The 18,244-nt window shown below is 48.1% G+C and overlaps 1 protein-coding gene across 3 annotated transcripts; it reads right to left on the reverse strand.

Moving 5' to 3' along the window:
- Window positions 1–6,877: 6,877 nt before the first annotated feature.
- On the reverse strand, window positions 6,878–17,635 carry Serpina9 (serpin family A member 9). 3 transcript variants are annotated; one of them, XR_003850245.1, is made up of 6 exons: window positions 17,542–17,635; window positions 16,731–17,374; window positions 12,767–13,040; window positions 10,792–10,939; window positions 8,941–9,884; window positions 6,878–7,457 (listed from the first exon to the last, which is right to left on the reverse strand). XR_003850245.1 is itself a non-coding variant. In XM_008837567.2 (4 exons), exons 1-4 carry the CDS (start codon window positions 17,359–17,361, stop codon window positions 9,684–9,686), a joined length of 1,254 nt encoding a protein of 417 aa, XP_008835789.1. In that variant the 5' UTR covers window positions 17,362–17,415; the 3' UTR covers window positions 8,081–9,683. The 3 variants fall into 3 exon arrangements, 1 of the variants encoding a protein (XP_008835789.1); XR_003850246.1 differs by lacking the exon at window positions 17,542–17,635 and having other exon boundaries at window positions 16,731–17,506; XM_008837567.2 differs by lacking the exons at window positions 6,878–7,457; window positions 17,542–17,635 and having other exon boundaries at window positions 8,081–9,884; window positions 16,731–17,415.
- Between the last annotated feature and the right edge of the window lie 609 nt (window positions 17,636–18,244).

Consider the following 18,244-nt stretch of genomic DNA (forward strand, 5'->3'; position numbering starts at 1 on the left):
ACTGGGATGTGAGCCTGAAGAAGATTCTTTAGTCTACGCTTCCTCCTGCTCCTCCTCCTTCCTTTGTCCCCCCTCCTCCCCCCTTTTCCTCCCTCCATCCCTCTCCCCTCCTTCCTTCTTCCCTCCCTCCTCCCCTTCCATTTTATTTTTTTTATTTTCTCCAGTCATTCTTTTCAATCTTACATCATGTTCAAGGATCCATCTGCTCCAAAAAGTGTACTAGGCACTGAGTATCTTGTAGGAGAAAAGTTATAAACGTAATTCCTGGAGTCATAGCGTTAAGGATGAAGTTGGGGTGACATGTGGTAGTTGGCTAAGCAGATGCACATGTGATTACAAATTGAGAAGAATGCTATGAAAACCAGTGATGCTGGGCCCCCGGGAGTGGCTGTGGGATAGCGATGTCAATTGAAAGAAAGAGGATGGTATGCGAAGCCTCCTTTAGGGTCCAAGGAAAGAGGAGTGCCCTGTACCCTTGAAGCCTTTCATTAGCTTGATGCTCAGCCAAACCAACCAGGAGGATGAGGGCAGCCCTTGAGCTAGGGCGAAGAAACAGGGCTGATGGCTCCTGGGAGGAGAGTTGAGAGAGGGCCTCTGTCTCCACATTTCTACCACACCTCTGCCACCTGGAATGCCATCTACAGCTACGGGCAGTGACAGAATCACCCATCTTCACTGATGCAGAAGTTTCAGAAAGATCCATTACAGATTGAATTGTGCCTGCCCCAAATTCATATGCCTAACTCCTGATCCCCAGGGCCTCACAACGGGACCTTGCTTATCAATGAAGTTGTCAGAGATATAATTAGATCAGATGAGGTCATTAAAATACGTCCTTATGACTGGTGTCCTTGCAAGAAGGGAATTTTGTGGACTCAGGCTCCCAGGGAAGATGCTAACGAAGATGAAGACAGACAGTAGGAGATGTGGCTGCAAACCAAGGCATGCTGAAGGTCACCAGCAACTGGAAGCTGAGGAGAGGTCTGGAACAGGTTCTCCTGCCCAGCCACAGAAGGGCAATCTGTCACCTTGACCTTGATCTTCCAGCTTCCAGAACTGTGAGGCAAAAATGACTGTTTAAATGCCTCCTGGTGTTTTGGGGACCTAGCAAGGCAGCCCCTGCAGACAAATGCCACATGTCTTATATTCTAGTTTGAGTTATGAGATGCACCTCTGGTCACCTGGAGGGGTCAGAGGCCAGAGCAGGAAGGACCCTGGCTTCAGTGCTGGAAGGACACAGCAGTGTAGACAAAGCCCACCTTGTATCCACTTCCTCCCTTTCCCTTTTAGGCGTCTCCCACCTGTGCAGCTCTGTAGAAGACACACCACCCTCTGAAGCCTGGATTCTTCTGGACCCTGATGCCCTCCTGCTTCCCTTCGAACCAGCCCTTCCTCTTCCCATCACACAGCAGCTGCACACCAGTCCTTGTCACTAGTGTGTCCTGGGAGCAACCACATTGTGATCAGCACCTTTCATGGGTTTTGCTCCAAATGATGACCTTTGGGTCAGTGTCAACCGCTGTGGCGGTGTGAGGGAGAGAGCCTAGAGAAGACAGCATACAGTCCCTGGTACCTGGAGTACCTGCCAAATGACAAAGGCCACTGCCCTGGAAAGAGCCATGTCGTGTTGAAACACACTTGCTGGTCAAAATACGGTGTACACATCCCGAAGCTAACTCTCCCTCCAGCGCCACTCTGTGAGCTGCTTGAGGACAGTTCGGTGTGCTTGAGCTTTTCCTTTGATGGAAAAATTGGAAGATGCAGAACAGTTTAATAACTGGTCTGCTTCTAGGTGGTGTGAAATAGCACTGTGAAGGTGCTTAAGTTCAACCTATCTACCACTGGACTCTGTGCCTTTTCCTGAATGCTGCACCTGGAGGTGGCTAGCTGTTTCCCAGGGAAGACTGAACTGTAGCGGGGGGGCGGGGGGGGCCTGGGCTTGAACTGGGGCTCTGCAGTCACTGTGTGATACTCTCTGAAGTTCAGGCTGTCCTCTTGCAACATTCGAATGACAATGTGCCCCCTTTCAGGAGGCGTAACTTGTAACATGCAAAGCACCAGTGCGTGAACACCATAGAGGCTTCCCTCCGTTTCTACCAAGGTTGGTTGCAACAGATCTCTAATGCACTTAACTCCAATTCCGGAAAGATCCCAAAATAAAATTCAGAGCCCTATTCTTCAATTACACGATTCTCACTTTTAAAGTGTTTGTTCAAGTGCTGGGGACATTGGACACATTGCATCACTGGTCTGCAGACAGAAGTATTTACAAATGTGTGGGCAGGGTGTGAGTGGGGGGCATTATTTCAGGTCATATCAGTGACTGGAAGATGGGGTGCTATTGCGGTTTTGCAGGTGAGACTCAAACACACGGAAGCTCTGGGAATACCCAGAGTCACGTGCTGTGAAGAATGGTCCTGGCCAGATGTGGTTCTCTTGTTTAATTTAGTGCTTATGAGACCCCTTGAGGCACAAGGATTCTTAACCCAGTTGTGCATATACAGAAACTGAGGATCAGGGTCAGCAAGATTCAGTTCCAGACCTGGGCTTCTAAGCATGAGTCATTTTATATAACTGAGTTCCCGGTATTTGTCATTTTGCTTTGAGCTCAGTTTCCTCATCTGCTTGCAAGGAGTATTTGGAGTTCCTCTATCAGGATTCCTGAAGGCCAAATTTTCCAGAGAAGGTGACTGAAAACCTGGAGTTCTAGCTTCGAGATTCAGGGGCAGTACATAGCACACTGTCCAGGGGATTCAATGCTCACAATGAGAGAGAGAGAGAGAGAGAGAGAGAGAGAGAGAGAGAGAGAGCAGACAGAGACAGAGATACAGAGAGAGACATATACAGAGACAGAAAGAGACTGAGAAAAAGAGACACAGAGAGACAGATTCAGAGAGAGAAAAAGAGAGAGCAGTTTCATTTGGGGTACAGCACATACTTACAGAGCGAAGTCACCCAGGTGGGCACAGCTCTGCAGCCCACACAGCCTCCCGCGCACCGGGCAATGGTGTTTGAAGACCACAGCAGCTTGGTCACTGTTTGCCAGGTCAAGTCCTGATACTGGTAGCAAGGCAACTGGGACAAATGCAAAGGGATCTTTTTCCAGTGTGTGTGTCCTGGCTGCCTTTCCTGCAAACAAGCGAGTGACCTGTGCTGACACTGGTGGTGACGGGGGCAGTGTGGGAGCTGCTGACCTGTGCGATGGGGCTCTGTAAGAGCCGGTCACCCTGGTGATGAGTAGATGAGGAAGGTGTGGCCGGCCCTACTGTGCATATGGAAGCCTCAGAGCAAGTGGCTTGCTCACAAGTTACTCCAAGCCTTCTCCCCACACCAAAGCATCCCAGCATCTTACTGACGCTTCAAATAAGTAAAATCTGTGAACAGAGAGTGGGGCACTGGAGTAACTGGAGCCATGTTGAAAGACCTATGAAGTGGGATAGTAGGCTTTTGCTTACTCATGAGATAATCGCTCACTGATGGAACAAAAGTGACTTTTATGTTTTGTTAAGTTGTGCGTGGGGGGGGGACATACATGTACGTGTGCATGTGAAGGATACAGATCAATCCTAGAGGGTGTTGTTCCTCAGGAGCCATGCACCTTGGTTTTTTTGTTTTGTTTTGTTTTGAGACCCTGTCTTCCTGTAGCCCCAGCTGGCCTGGAACTCACTATATAGACCAGGCTGGCCTCCATCTTACAGAGACCCACCTGCCTCTGCCTCCCAGAGTGCTGGGATGAAAAGCATGCCCCACCACACCCCACACCACATTGCTTTTTGAGACAGGGTCTTCTGTTGGGCTGTGCAGCTTGCTGATCAGGCTATGCTGGCTGGCCAGGGACCCCCAGGAATCCAACAGTCTCCATGTCCCTGGTGCCAGGATTACAAATGTGCAAGTCTGTGCCCTTCTTTTTACATGGGTGCTGGGGATTGGACCCACATCCTAATGCTTACTGGGCAAGCACTTTACCTACTGAGCTACATCCTCAAGCCCCTTTCTAAGTTTTTGTATTCTCCAAATTTCTTATAGAGCATGTAGCTTTCTCACAATAAAATCAGGACAATTTCAATATTAAAAGGTAAAATTCTTTAATTCTGCAAATAGCTTTCATCATCCAAGGAACACGTGTAAAGTATAAAGTTTCCCAGGAGATTGGCCCCAATTCTCCCGTGGTGAGACTGTCACTTTCCCTGATCCATATGACCCAGCTTCTTTCTGAAGCATTTGGAGGCAGCTGGTAATGTCTGGTCCTCTCCTGATCTTGATTATCCTCGACTTTCTGCTTCCAGGGAGAGACCTAGAGCCACTTTCAAATTCTTGCCATGCAGAGCTGGCAATATGGCAGCCAGTGGGTAGCGGTGCCTGCCAGCAAGGCTGACGACCTGAATTTGAAATGGAGCTCCTCAGTCTCTTCTCTTTCCTGTCATCGCTGTGGATGGAGTACTGTGAGAACTACAGTGTGGGGAGAGGGGGTGAGGCTGGAGCTCCAGGGAGGAGAGGCTGTGTGGGGCCGCTCGAGTGAGTGACTTGTCGTCTGAGGCTCAGCTTCCTGTTCTATAAGGGAGGAAGTGGGCCCTACTTTGCAGGATGCTCTCAGAGTGAAAGGTGATGACCCATGTGTGCCATAGGTGCCTGCCACAGGTGGCCTCCTGAAGTTCTGGAGCTCGAGTGGCTGCTTGAAGTTCTGTGTCTCCTAGCAGCCAGTGCAACTGGAGAAGCTGTCATGTCAATAATTAACCTTTCTGCCTTTCTCTTCCAGAATCTCCCTGAAACTCATACGCTACTCCCCAGAACAGAGTGCCGAATTTGAACTCCCGGCTCTCAGATGACTGCTTTGAGTCCTGCCTTCCTGCCACGGGTTCTCCAAAATGCTCTCCCAAGGGGCCTACCCTCCCAGTAGCCACCTTACACTGGCTGTGGCAGCATGGGCCTGGCTTTCTATTGAAGAGCACATGTCCCTGCCTGCTGACAGTATCTGCCCTCCTCTAGGGATCCCCTCTAGAATGTCTGCTCCCAACCCCAGCTGCCACTAACCCATCTCCTCTTCCTCACTTGTGTTGACAGCCTCTTCCCTGGCCTCCTGTTCTAAATGACCAGTAAGCAAACATGTTGGCAAGGGCTTTTGAAAATCCCTTAAACTCTTCTGCTTGTCATTAGTATGATTATCACAAGAGCCACACCAGCATCCTTTATTAATTCTTTAAATACCTGGTACAGAGAGATTTTACACTGCCCTGTTCCCATTTTATGTGGGTTTCCCTGTGCTGTGGAGAAGAGGTGTATTACCACAGGAGAACAGCCACACACCAAGGAACAGAAAGGGAGCATCTGCAGTTGGTTCTGAGCTCCAAGAAGGCCAGGGGATTCTGGCTTCTAGGTGTCATGAATGCCTTGGAGGATGGATGGGGTATTGGGGAGGTAGGTGGATTGCCCTCCCCAGCACGTCCCATGTGTTTGCTTATGGGACAACCTAATGATACCAGAGCCACAGGTTCTTAGAAGGGGGATTATGGAGATTAAACCAAGTACCTGAAGGATGCATAGTCAGGGGTAGCTGAGCTGACTTCCCATCATGGAGTGTTGGAACTAAACCCCTTTGCGATCCTCCATCTTGAGCTTGGTCCCTTTTTGCCTCTTGTCTGTATTCTGGGTACCCATCTTGCATGCGAGGCCCCCTCGGCCCCATCCCAGCAGCAGCTCTTCCCTGTGCCCGTGCCTTGCAGGGCAGGTACATAAAAAGTGATGGCATTTGGCACTGCACTCAGGATGTTTCCAACACTGTTACCTGTATGAGTGCTTTAGATTCACACAAATAACTTTTTATTGTCTTAAGGGCCCCATTGAACTAGCCTCTGCCACCTCTCCTCTGTGCACTCCACAAGGTAGGGGTCATTCTTGAAGGTACCTCAACCTCGGGGCTGTTTGTCATTGGTGTTCAGTTGGTTAAATGCCTGAAGACTGACTCACTGGGCAGGTGGCAAAGAACTGACACCTACTTAGAAAATCTTCATGTCTGGTGCCCAGAGGAGAGTGCCCACATTGTCTGCAATGTACATTAAAATCTCCTGCACAGACAGGAATGGGTGATCAGTATGAGTGCTTTAGATTCACACAAATAACTTTTTATTGTCTTAAGGGCCCCATTGAACTAGCCTCTGCCACCTCTCCTCTGCCACCTCTTTGACTGTGCACTCCACAAGGTAGGGGTCATTCTTGAAGATACCTCAACCTCAGGGCTGTTTGTCATTGGTGTTCAGTTGGTTAAATGCCTGAAGACTGACTCACTGGGCAGGTGGCAAAGAACTGACACCTACTTAGAAAATCTTCATGTCTGGTGCCCAGAGGAGAGTGCCCACATTGTCTGCAATGTACATTAAAATCTCCTGCACAGACAGGAATGGGTGATCATTGTTTTTATTTACATTCTAAGGTGCTTAGGTAACAGCGGTGGAGCCAGCACAGTCATCCACTCTGAAGGCTGGTAAGCATAGGAAAGACTCTAATCAGATACCATAGGGGACGAGACAGCTGCACGTCCTGGCCAACCAAATCACAGTGATACACCTAAGGACTGGCTAAAAGAAGGAAGAAGCGTTTTCCATCGAGAAGCTTCCTGGCGAGACAGAGCTTGGCTAGTGTGATAGGTTCTTGTCTTGTTGCTGTGACAAAATACCTGACGAAAGCAGTAGGCAGAAGGGAAGGTTTACTGTGCCTCATAGTCCAAGGGTTCAGAAGTCACAGTGGCAGGAGCTTGAGGCAGCTCGTCACACAGCATCCACAGTCAGGAAGCAGAGAGGGGTGGACTCACTGCTCAGCCCACTTTCTCCTTTTACTTACTCCAAGGCCCAAGCCCAGGGAATGGTGCCACCCACATGAGGTCTCTCACCTCAGTTAACTTGGTCCAGATAATCCCTCACAGACATGCCCAGAGCCTCGTCTTCTCCATGATTCTAGAGCCTCTCAAGTTGACAGTGTTAATCATTACAGCTAGAAATTGGGCAGCTGCCTTTGGCCTTGTATGAACAGCTCAGGGCCTGGTGCCCTGAGCTCAGGACTGGGAACCTGTGGTTTGTTTGTTTGTTTAGATGCTCTTTGGGGGTCTTGTCTCATTGGTCTCTCTTGGCTGCATCTGCTTTTAGAACAGTGTCACTCTGCCTTGGGTGGGACTCTCGCGCCGGACTGTGGTGGTCACTCTTGGTATTCTGTAGCTGATGAAGTCATGGACTCTCTCCCATGGGGTGGCATTTTTCCACAGATGGCAACATTCCACAAGCCTTCCAACCTTGTTTGGCTTCCATCCCAGTAGAGGACGCCTCACCTGCCTCTTCCTCACAGCTACAGAGCTCGCCAGTGGCCCATGCTTTTCCTGGGTGCTCTGCCTCTCACCACCCCGGCTCCCCCAGGAGCCTTGTGTGATGTGATGCCCTCTTCTCTCAGGCACACTAGGAAACAAGCTCTTCCTGCAAAGGTAATTGTCTCTGTCACCTACCACACTTGATTAAAAGGAATTTTCAAACAATATGAGGACATTTAAAAACAGATGTGAAAGATAAACATCTCAAGTAACAGTGAACTGAGACACCATACAGACACAGACACACATCATAGACACAGAGACACACACCACATACACACCACATAGACACAGAAGCACTCACCATACAGTTACACACACAAACACATGGACACACACATAGACACACCACATAGTCACACACACACATAAACCACACAGACATATACCACACAGTCACACACACTCACACAAACCACAGACACATACTATACAGTCACACATAGAGACACACAGACCACACACACACACACACACACAATCACAGACAGACACACAGATATACAAACACACAGGCACATACACACCACGCATACACACAAACATACAGACATACAGACACACATACACACAAAACATGCACACAGACCCACACAGTGAACTGACATACCAGCACCCACACACACACATACCCACACACAGACATACCAGCACCACATAGTTACAACACCACACAGACACATACACATAGACACAAAGACAGCCCACATGCACACACACACACAAACACACACACACACACACCACAGAATCTGCTCTGACAGCTCTCACATCTTGCTGACATAAGCCACACCCGCAGTTGTGTCTAAGTAATACCACTAGGAAGCAAGGTGGGGGAGAAGGTGAGCAGCATCATCCACTATAACAAAAACCCTTGCTGTGACCAACTCAAGTATCATTAGTCAGTTCGTCACACCTTCCACGCCCCTCATGGCCCCCATGGGACATCTGGCCTGTTCTGGGAACAACAGAGGAGACTCCTTGTGCACCCAAGAGAGAGAGAGACCTATTCTCCCCTAGAACCTTCTCCAGGGTGCCTGAGGGCAGAGCTCTGACCCCTCCCTGTAGTACCATGGAAGGGGTGGGGAAAGTCTCCAGTACCGGCTTTGGAACTGCTTCCCATTCTGTCAGGGAGCCCCTGTGGCCTGCATTAGCTGTTTAACCTTGGGGGTGTCTGCCACCTAGTTATAAAACACAGCAGGAGTGTGGCTCAAGGCATTTGGGTCTTCTGAAAGTCTGTGTCAGCTCCCCCACGCCCTTCAGGTTTGTTTCTTTCAGAGTAAAAGAGTGTGGGGAAAGCCAGCATGAGGTCCCTGGATGGCACATCTGGGGTGACTGGCACCATTGTCCCCAGAAAAGGCATCTTAGAAAGCTGAGCTCTGCTGGGGGCTACAGGGGACACATCAGTGTGGAGAGATGAGGGCCAGGACCGTGGCCAGCACTCAGGGAGGACTTTACAACCCATACTATGTTGCATTCTTATTTTCTTGCCTGAAAAACCCCATGGGCCTGCTGTTCCCACCCCTTACCTAACCCAGACTGCTTCCCTGGGCAAAGTGCTTTTTCTATGTAATTCTACCTCCTCTTACCTGGCTGCCAGCTTCTACCTTTCCATCTATGACATGATGCTCCAGCCACAGGGCCTCCCCAGTGTGATGCTGGCTCACTCCTGGATCCCACACCTCCTTGCTCCCTGTAGTGACTGTCCTGAGTATCCTATGAGCCTTCAAGGCACTTTCCCTAGTCGTCATAACGTTGTTGTTCACAGCTTTGTTACACTGATTTGAATGATCTGTCTCCTGTCTCGACCCAACATGCCAGGAGCCCTGTCCTAGCATTTGCTAAGTGCTCAGTAAGTACTGTTGAGCAAATAAGAAAGTGGATTCATACAGCTTCTGAGAGGTGGGAAACCCCTCGTTTTCAATTACCCCGTGGGTATGTGGGGGGGCCTGTTGCCGCTGACTTCCCATCTCAGATTTATTGATGAGATGCTGGAGTCTGTGATAAGGGCACTGAGTTCTGTGTATCATCTTTCCCAAGAGCTGTGAGGAAGGGAGCTATGCCTTCCCTGCTGGGCTCCAGAAAGAGGCTGTGGAGAACAGGTGGAAGAGACCACTGTCTTGGAAAGACTGGGGCTGGGCTTGTGATCAGTGTCTCTGTTGTTATTTTGATGGTTGAGCCCCAGAAGTGCCATCCCTGGGGCACATGCACCTTGGGGTCAGGCAGGCCCCAGGCAAGGAAGAAGCAAGTCTCAATATCACCATTGGGCTACGATGTACCACACTCCTTATTTTCTTGTGCGTTATCAACGTGCACTCAGCAAGCAGTCCACCTACACCTTGGTGGGATTTTCAACTTTCCCTAGGAAGAGAATAGAGTTTGTGTATTTATCTAGAACCAATATCAGGAAGGGCCTGTTGAAGATGATGACAAAAGTGGGGTCATCCTTTGAGCGAACTACGAGCTTGGTGGTGGTGGCTGCTGCAGCCTCTGTCCCTTCCTCGCTGACGTCCAACACAGCTTTGTGAGCAGCCTGCAAAATGAGGAACAAAGGTCAGTGGCTCCTACAGACTCTGTGATATGGGCTGGGGGCTACTAGAGGCTGATGCTACTCCCCCAGGGTGGAGGGTCTCCATCTGAAGCTCGTGACCAAGCTGCAGGGTGGGCTGGGAACTCCCAGTGAGAACATGAGCTTTCACAGAGGTCCATGAGTGTTCTCCTTGGGAAAAGCTCCACTGGGTTCATCATATCCCAGTGGGACCTCTCTGCCTTCCTTCCCTGGGGACCAGTGGCAAAGGTCTTTTTCTGTGTCCCCAGAACCACTTTGGACTGTTGCAATCAAATATCAAATTAAAACGTTAAGGTGACCTGACGAATTTGCACTTGGATGCAAACAGGGGCTGGACAGGTGATCCAATGGAAGAAGAGACCTCCTACAGGGGCATAGGGGACATCAGTCACCAGGTGGTACTGTCAAATGGATAGCCTAAGATCCAACAATTGTTACATCATGTGGGAATTGACCTCGGTGAATTGTTCCAATAGGATTAGAAATTTGGACTTTTAAATCCGCCCCTCCCCCCGCAGGACAGCATATAATTGGCCCCTGGGAAGCTGTATTATAACATTTGCATGGGGGACGTCAACTTCCTTGTGGGAAGGAAGTAGGGACCAAGCAAGTGAGGTCTCACAGCAGAGGCACCTCCTTTTCCACAGCAGGAGTCTAGCAAAGAGGTCTTGGGACAGGCCTGATTTTTAAAGAAGCACTCAAGGAGAGCTGAAAGATGCCTGAAGGTCAGAGTACAGTGGCCGGAAAACCCATGTCTGGCAGCTGGAAGATTTGGCCTTTCTTCTGGCTGTGAAGGGACCATTTCATTTTGTCTGCCTGTTGAGTTCTTCCCCATCTGTGGCTTTCTCACAAACATTTCCTTCAAACTCACTTTAGAAACCTGCAGGATGTGTCTCTTTGTAATTCCAGAAAAATCAGCATTTTTGTCAAAGGCATCACGGATGCCCATCTTTGGGAGGATAGCTTCCAAGTCGTAAGAGGCAGAAATGGAAAATTTGGGAACGAACACCTTGATCCACCTATGGAGAAGGGAAAGGGAAAGGTGTGGTCACAAGTGTCCCCATCTCTGCTTCTATATAGCATTTCTGAAGACGGTGTGCTTCCTCCAGCCACTGTGGGTTACTCCTAAAGTGGCCCACACATCCCAGCCCCAAAACACCAGGTTGCTCTGGCTGTGAGCCTCCCATGAATGAGCAAGAAAATTAATGGGCCCCGCAATGAAATAAGGACCAGAGATGAGAAGCTGACTCTGCATGGCTACCCCAGCACAGACCCATGGGAACATCAGGTAGTGAGAGGAGCTCCCCTACCCGCCCCTGCACAGCTCACCTGCCCTCCCCAGCAGACCTTCCTGAGACAACCCTGCTAATTTCCTAGAGCAGCAAAGCCCAGCAGAACACTCCAACCATGCTGGGAATATATCTCTGCCTGCACTGCCTCGTACGGTAGCCTCTGCCTACGTGTGGCTCCTGAAAAATCTGAGCTGTGCCGCATGCAAACAAGGAGCTAAACTCTCAGGTTTATTTACTTATTTTTAAAATGTTGCACATTGATTGAGTGATTGATTGATTGATTGATTGTGGAGGGTACACATAAGCCATGTGTCCTTGAGTGAACTTTTAGGGAGAATCCCTTATTTACCATCTTAGGCCTATGAGTAATTCAACATGCTTATGATTAACATCAGATACATTATGGGAAGAGACATGTGCATTAGAAAAATGGTTATATGACCTAATCTATCAACCAAAACAGAGAACCACCTTCACTATGCCCCTTAATAACCAAATTCTTTTTTCTCTTGAATTCCATAAAAGGAGCCCCCAGTAATAACTGGGGTCATTGACTCTCTCCGACCTGCTATCAGTCTTGCCAGGTATTTCTTTCTGACCTGTACAATCTATTGTTTTGCTTTGAATAAAGTTGCCTTGCTACTTTTTAGTCTGTGTGGGCTTTTATTTTGTTCTTGAATAAAAGCCAAGAACCTGGAAACACCAGGCCCAGCACCAGATCATTGGTAACATTTCCATACTTGTGGCTAGATGTCACCGCCTTGAAGCATTCCCCCAGATGAACGTCATCTCCCTCTGCTTATGAGACCCTTGGCATTTTGCCCGCCTTCTCTGGGACATTGATCCTGGTTTTCTCTGAAGTACAGTTATTATCAACCTTATGTTTTACTTCTTCGTAGATTGTAAATACCCAGTAATGACACTGAAGATGCCAGGGAAATATTATAAAGAGAATGAAAAAGTTTCAGCAGTCCTTTATAATTGTATAATGAATGTCTTCCTCATATCCTCCACAATATGTGCAGAACTAATAGCAATGTTGCTATTTGCTGACACTTATGGAACTCTTACTACCGTCCAGGCATTCTTCAAAGCACTTTCTAAGTAGTAACATGGTTCCAACAAGCTATTGGTTCAGTGATATTTGATCCTCATCCTATAGATAAGTGCCAGTGCTTTTGTTTGCTCGCTGGCTTGCTGGTTTTTACAAAAGGCTCTGTGGCTCACAATATTGTCTTGGCTTCTAATGTGAACTCTGCTAGGACTAGGACGCAATGCCACAGTGAAAGAAGAGCTCTGCAGAAGTGACCTTGGGTGATTCACCTACCCTCAAAGAGCCTCTGTTTCCATCTGTGAAGTGGGAAGAAGATGATGGGACTGCTCATGTCATGGCGAAGTTCACATGTGAATGTCTGTACACACACTACTGGGCTCCTGTTCGGCATGGTGTTCAGTGTGCAGGACTTATTACTCAGTAGCCGCTATCACAGTTCTTACCCTCACCCCCATCCTTGGATGCACAGGTCCCAGGAAATTGGGAAGCAAGATGCCCACCTCTTCTGGAGTGAGTGGCTCCACTTTCTCAGCGTCCTGGCCGACAGGGCCTGCTCCAGCTGCCTCATCTTGCCCTTGTCAGGGAGGACAAAGAAGGCTGCAGCGTCTCCCCTGTAGTCCATCTGCAGCACAGAGCAGCCCAGCTCTGGGTCCACTCCAAAAGCAAACATCTCTGTCTGGTGCATCATGGGGATATGCACAGTGGTTCTCTTACCCAGCATGAATGGGAAGCTTCTGTTTGTGTTTGCAGGGCTAAAGGGCTGCGTCCAATTGGCTGGCATGAAGGAAGACGGCAGAACTTTATATCAGTACAACCGGTGAAAACAGGGAGAAGGGGAAGCGGGGCCTTCTGAAAACTCACTTCTTGGTAAAAGTGACAGATGGTAGAGTGCTTGTTAGCAAGTGCAAGGCCCAGAGTTCAGTCCCTAATCACACACACACACACACACACACACACACACACACACACACACTCTAGAAAAATTAAAACTTACAGCTAATTGGGAAACAAAATATTAAAGAAAAACCATCTGCATCTTAATAGAAGCTGTGCAGTCCGTGGTGGTCTAACTTACCCTCTTCCTATCAACAATGTTCAGAATAAATTATTTTAGAACTCTAGAAAAATTAAAACTTACAGCTAATTGGGAAACAAAATATTAAAGAAAAACCATCTGCATCTTAATAGAAGCTGTGCAGTCCGTGGTGGTCTAACTTACCCTCTTCCTATACTACATTCCCCACCTCTGTATGATCTTGAAAAATAACAGCCAGCATTAGCTGTGAAATCCAAATGGGACTGGAATACTATAAAGACTTGTTCTGGCACAGTGGCTCGCACCTGTAATCCCAGCACTTGGGAGGCTGAGGCAGGAAGATCGTGAGTTTGAGGCTAGCTTAGGCTACAGGAAGAGAATGCACTCTCAAAACAACAGGAAGACTCATTCCGAAAGAACTGTGCTTATCTGAGCTGCCTTGTGCAGTCCTGGAGGATGACTTACACAGCTGTCTGTAATCTGACCTGGAGTTCAGCCAATGCAAGTTCTTTTTCCTGATGCCATTGGCCAAGAGAGTGGCAGGCGGTGATAAATTCTGCAGCTGCCTCGGGCAGTACGTAACAGTTACGGCAAATAATGCGCTACCCAAAAGCTTAAGAGGACAAACGGAGGGGTGGGCCCTTCAGAGATGATAAAGTGAGTCCCTCCACATATCCACCTTTCTCTAAACATGGCTACAATAATTTCTTTAGAACTCTGGGACTCAAAGTTCTGTGGCAACATGAAGAGGGTACATTGAAGAAAAATGGCCAAATCTTGATGAGAGCAGCCAGCTCTGTGGCACTTTTACTAGCACTAGTCCCAGCCCTCATTCTCCCAGGTCTGCAGTAGCCTTGGAAATTAGACTCATGAAACCAGAGGGAGAGGAACAGAGCTGCAGACTTTCAATGCATCATAATCAAACAATTATAATGATGCGACCTGCCTAAAGGTTCCTGAAGACCTCCCTGACACTGCTGATTGGCACTACTCAGTGCCCAACACCTTCTTCCTAGAGCTGTGGGAGTATTTTTCAAATGTAATTACACACAGGTGTCTTCACTCCCTGACTGGATGGTGATAAAAGATAGGGAAAATGGCAGAGCCATAAAAATAAATAAAAGAATGTCTAAAGAATGCAATGTTGACAGCTTTGGAAACTACTAGCACATCTTCAGCACGCATGACCACATATGTAAGTGAAGCTGTAAAGATCTTGAGAAATACTTGGGAGTTTCAGAGCTCTCATCCCCACGACCCTTGGGTCTGAACAAATGAAAGTGAAGCTTGAGTCAAGATTGCAGACTGCTGAGCTGAGTGTGGACGGCAAGCTGCAGTCTGTACACAGCGACCCTCAGCAAAGACTTGGAGATCTGTTTGCCTTGGGCATATAAAAAATGCCATTATGGCTCCATCACAACTGATCATTTAACTAGCCAAGAAGAGAAATGTTAGTAGCCACATGTGACAAAGTTCAGATTTAAAGAATTCATTCTGAAAAACCACTAAACAATTACTACAATGAACAGCACCAAGAGTAAAACCTTGGGAGCTGGAGAGGTGGCCCAGCTGTCAAGAGCACTGGCTTCTCTTGCAGAGGACACAGGTTCAGTTCCCAGCACCCACATGGTGGCTAACAACCATCTGTAACTCTAGTTCCAGGGGATCTGCCATCCTCTTCTGGCCTCCATGGGCATTGTGTGATGTGGGAGCATTTACATAATACAAACAAAAGACACTTATACACATAAAATAAAGGAACTTTTGGCAAGAGGAAGAAGCTCACGTCTAGAACTGACTTAAATTGTTTAAAATGCCTGGCTTAAAACAAATGAGGCGTGTAAAGAAGCAAGAATATGTATTCCCAAGCACTGAGAAGGGGAATGATTAATGAAAGTGTTCCTAAGAAATCCAGATATGGGCCTTATTAATCAAAGACTTCAAAAGAGCTATTTTGAACATATTCCAAACAAACAGCTTTGAATAGGTATCAGCTCTCAATAAAGAGAAATGATTTTAAGTCATCAAAGAGAGAGTCTAGAGTTGGAAAATTTGATAACTGAACAAAAATTTCACTAGAGGGGCACAATAGTGGATTAGAGCCAGTGGGAAGAAAATGACCAGTAACCTAAATAATGTATCAATTAAGATTCTATAAGATGAGGAATACACAGAAAAAAGACAGAGAAAAAGGAAAAGTACCTCAGAGTCCTGTAATACATCAACTAGCACAGCAATAAACATGCAGTAGGAATCCAAACAGGAAGAGAGAGGCTACAAAGATCCACATCTACTCACGTCATAATCAATGAACCAAAAGTCAAAGACAATGATAAAAACCTCACAAGGGATTTGAAGGCATGTGAAATGTCTTCAGTAAGATTAGCAGATGGTTTTTTACCAAAAATCTTGGGGACCAAACAATAGCTTCAAAAAATAAGAGCAAAACCTCCTCCAGTGCCAAGGGAAATTCCTCTGGCTGAAAGGAGATAGTCACTTGAGTCCACATAAAGAAATAAAGAAAGAAATTATGCTGTTAAGTGCAAGGTTTCTGAAGCTGGGCATGGCATTACACATCTGTAATTCCAGGACTCAGGGGCAGAGGCAGGGGGATTGATACAAGTTCTAAGCCAGCCAGGACTAGGAGTGAAACCAAGAGTGAGACCCTGTCTATACATACATACATACATACATAACTACATAACTACATAACCAAAACATCTGAATTCAGTAAAGTGTTGTTCAATACAGTGTCTTTGTAAACAGCCAAGTCCTAGACAGATGTGACCATTACCAGCCTGTCTACATTTCTAAACTGAGAAACTTCTTGCCATTGAAATGACTTTTTAAATTAGGGCGTCAGGGAGCTCTGTGCCACCACCTGTGAAGCCTCCAGGGAGTAGTGGGGCAGTTTCTGGTAGCAAAACACAAGATATTTTCTCCAAACTAGTTCTAGGGTATGTTTCCAAGGGGCCTCTCCACTGAGCCCAGTGTCAGCCAGTCCCTCAGGACAGGCCCTAGGTCTATGCAAAGATAGAGCTGAACGGTTATTAGCGAACAGCAGCTAGGAGAGGGGAGCAGACACCTGAGTGTGCAGCCTGGTGTTTGCAAAGCTGATGAAAACTCAGGCCCCCATGCTCTCCACCCTTCTGTCTTGGTAAAAATCAAGGGTGGGCTGTGGATGTGTCTCAGCATTCTCCCAGCATGTAGCAATCCCTGGGCTCAGTAATCCCCAGGACTGCATAAATGTGGTGTGGTCGCACACGCCTGTAGTATCAGCGCTAAGGGTGTGGAGGCAGGAGGAGCAGAAGTTCAAGATCCCCTTCAGCTACATGGCAAGTTGTAGGCCAGCTTCGAATACACAAGATCCTGCCTCAAAAACAGTACAAAGAAAAGAGAAAAAGGAAAAGCAGACAAAGCAACCTCACCTTTAAAGAAAATGTGGTTCACCAGGACCATGGCAGTCTGGGAGTCAAGGTCTTGGATTACATCTACAACCTTTCCTTTGGTCTCCTTCTCCACATAGCTGTTGATCCTCGCCTGGGCTGTGGCAGTATTTGAGAAGTCCGCAGAAAAGACGTTTGTCTCATAGAGTCTCTTGACCCTGTCCAGGAAATTCATCTGTACCTGCAGCCCCTTTTGGATGAAGAGCACACTGCCCATCCTCAAGCCCAGGACTTTGCTGGGCACATTCAGCGAGTGGACCAGCTGCTGGAAGCCCAGGTGGATGGTGGGCTCCGGCGTGTGTGTGAGATTGAAGCCCAGGCCCTGGAGGAGCTGAGTCTTGGTGGCTGAGCGGGCTCCCAGGGACAGCATTGCCAGGGAGGTGGAGATGCTCACGGGGGAGAAGAAGATGTTCTGACCTGGGCTTTTCTGAGCCAGCCTCTGGTACAGAAAGAAGGCGAACTTGGTGTTGCTGGGAGACACTTGAGAGGCCGGGGTGCTCTTCATGGAAGGAGGCTGGGGGTACCCTCTGCTGGGGGCCCTGGTTGAGGACATGCAGTAGATTGGAGCACAGAAGCCAACCAAAAAGAGGACTCGGTAAAAGGGAGAGCCCATTTGGAAGGAAGGTCTGTAAGAGAGAAGGGATCCGTTGTGGGAAGAGAGCCGAGGGCCAGGCTGGGACCTCCCACTCTTCCATGGAGTCTCACGGAGACCCCCCACCAAGTAGCTGTTATGTGTGTTCTGGTTCCACAGATGAGCAATCAGGCCTCATGGGGGTGTGACTGTGTAACTTACCCCAGGCCATGGGTTAGCCTGTGTGCGACCTGTGATTCCAAGTCAGGATCCTAATTCTCAGGCTTTGCACTGATTCTGACTCCGGTTTGTTTTCCAATGATCAAGGAAGCGAACGCAGATTTCAAAGTCTAGATCCTCAAAACTAGAAGTGACTTCCCTTCTTTTTTTTTTTTTTTTTTTTGGTCTTTTTGAGACAGGGTCTCCCTGTAGCACCAGCTGTCCTGGAACTCACTATGTAGACCAGGCTGGCCTTAAACTCACAGATCCAGCTGCCTCTTCCTCCCGAGTGCTGGGATTAAAGGCGTGCGCCATCTATGACTTCCCTTCTCATCCCCTCTCTGTAGACAGGATCATTGCCCCATAGCTGCTGCCTCTCCCCGTTCACGTGCATTTCCTGTTGAGTTCATGTCTCTCAAAAAGTGCAAAAACCAGGGTCCAGGACTGTAGCTCATTTGGTAGAGTGCTTGCCTAGTATGCGCAATACCCTGGGGCTCCAACCCCAGCACCACATAAGCTGGGCAAGGTGGTGCACACCTGTAAGCCCAGGACTACGGGGGGTGGAAGCATGATCAGAGGCTCAAGGTGATCCTTTACTACATAAAGGAGTTCAAGTTCAGACTAGGTTACAAGACCCTATCTGAAAAAAGGAAAGAGAAAGAAAGAAAGAAGAGAGAGAGAGAGAGAGAGAGAGAGAGAGAGAGAG

This window comes from Nannospalax galili, unplaced genomic scaffold (assembly GCF_000622305.1).
Source record: "Nannospalax galili isolate Female #2095 unplaced genomic scaffold, S.galili_v1.0 scaffold978, whole genome shotgun sequence".
NCBI classification, from domain to species: Eukaryota; Metazoa; Chordata; class Mammalia; order Rodentia; family Spalacidae; genus Nannospalax; species Nannospalax galili.

Bases quoted from the DNA above. Each gene is read 5' to 3' on its own strand.
- Serpina9 (XM_008837567.2), bottom strand. From the start codon at position 17,361: ATGGGCTCTCCCTTTTACCGAGTCCTCTTTTTGGTTGGCTTCTGTGCT. The intron at 13,041-16,730 runs GTGAGGTTGCTT...CCTTCATGCCAG, and splicing joins GAACCACATTTTCTTTAAAG to CCAATTGGACGCAGCCCTTT. The intron at 10,940-12,766 runs GTGGGCATCTTG...CCTTCTCCATAG, and splicing joins AGCCACTCACTCCAGAAGAG to GTGGATCAAGGTGTTCGTTC.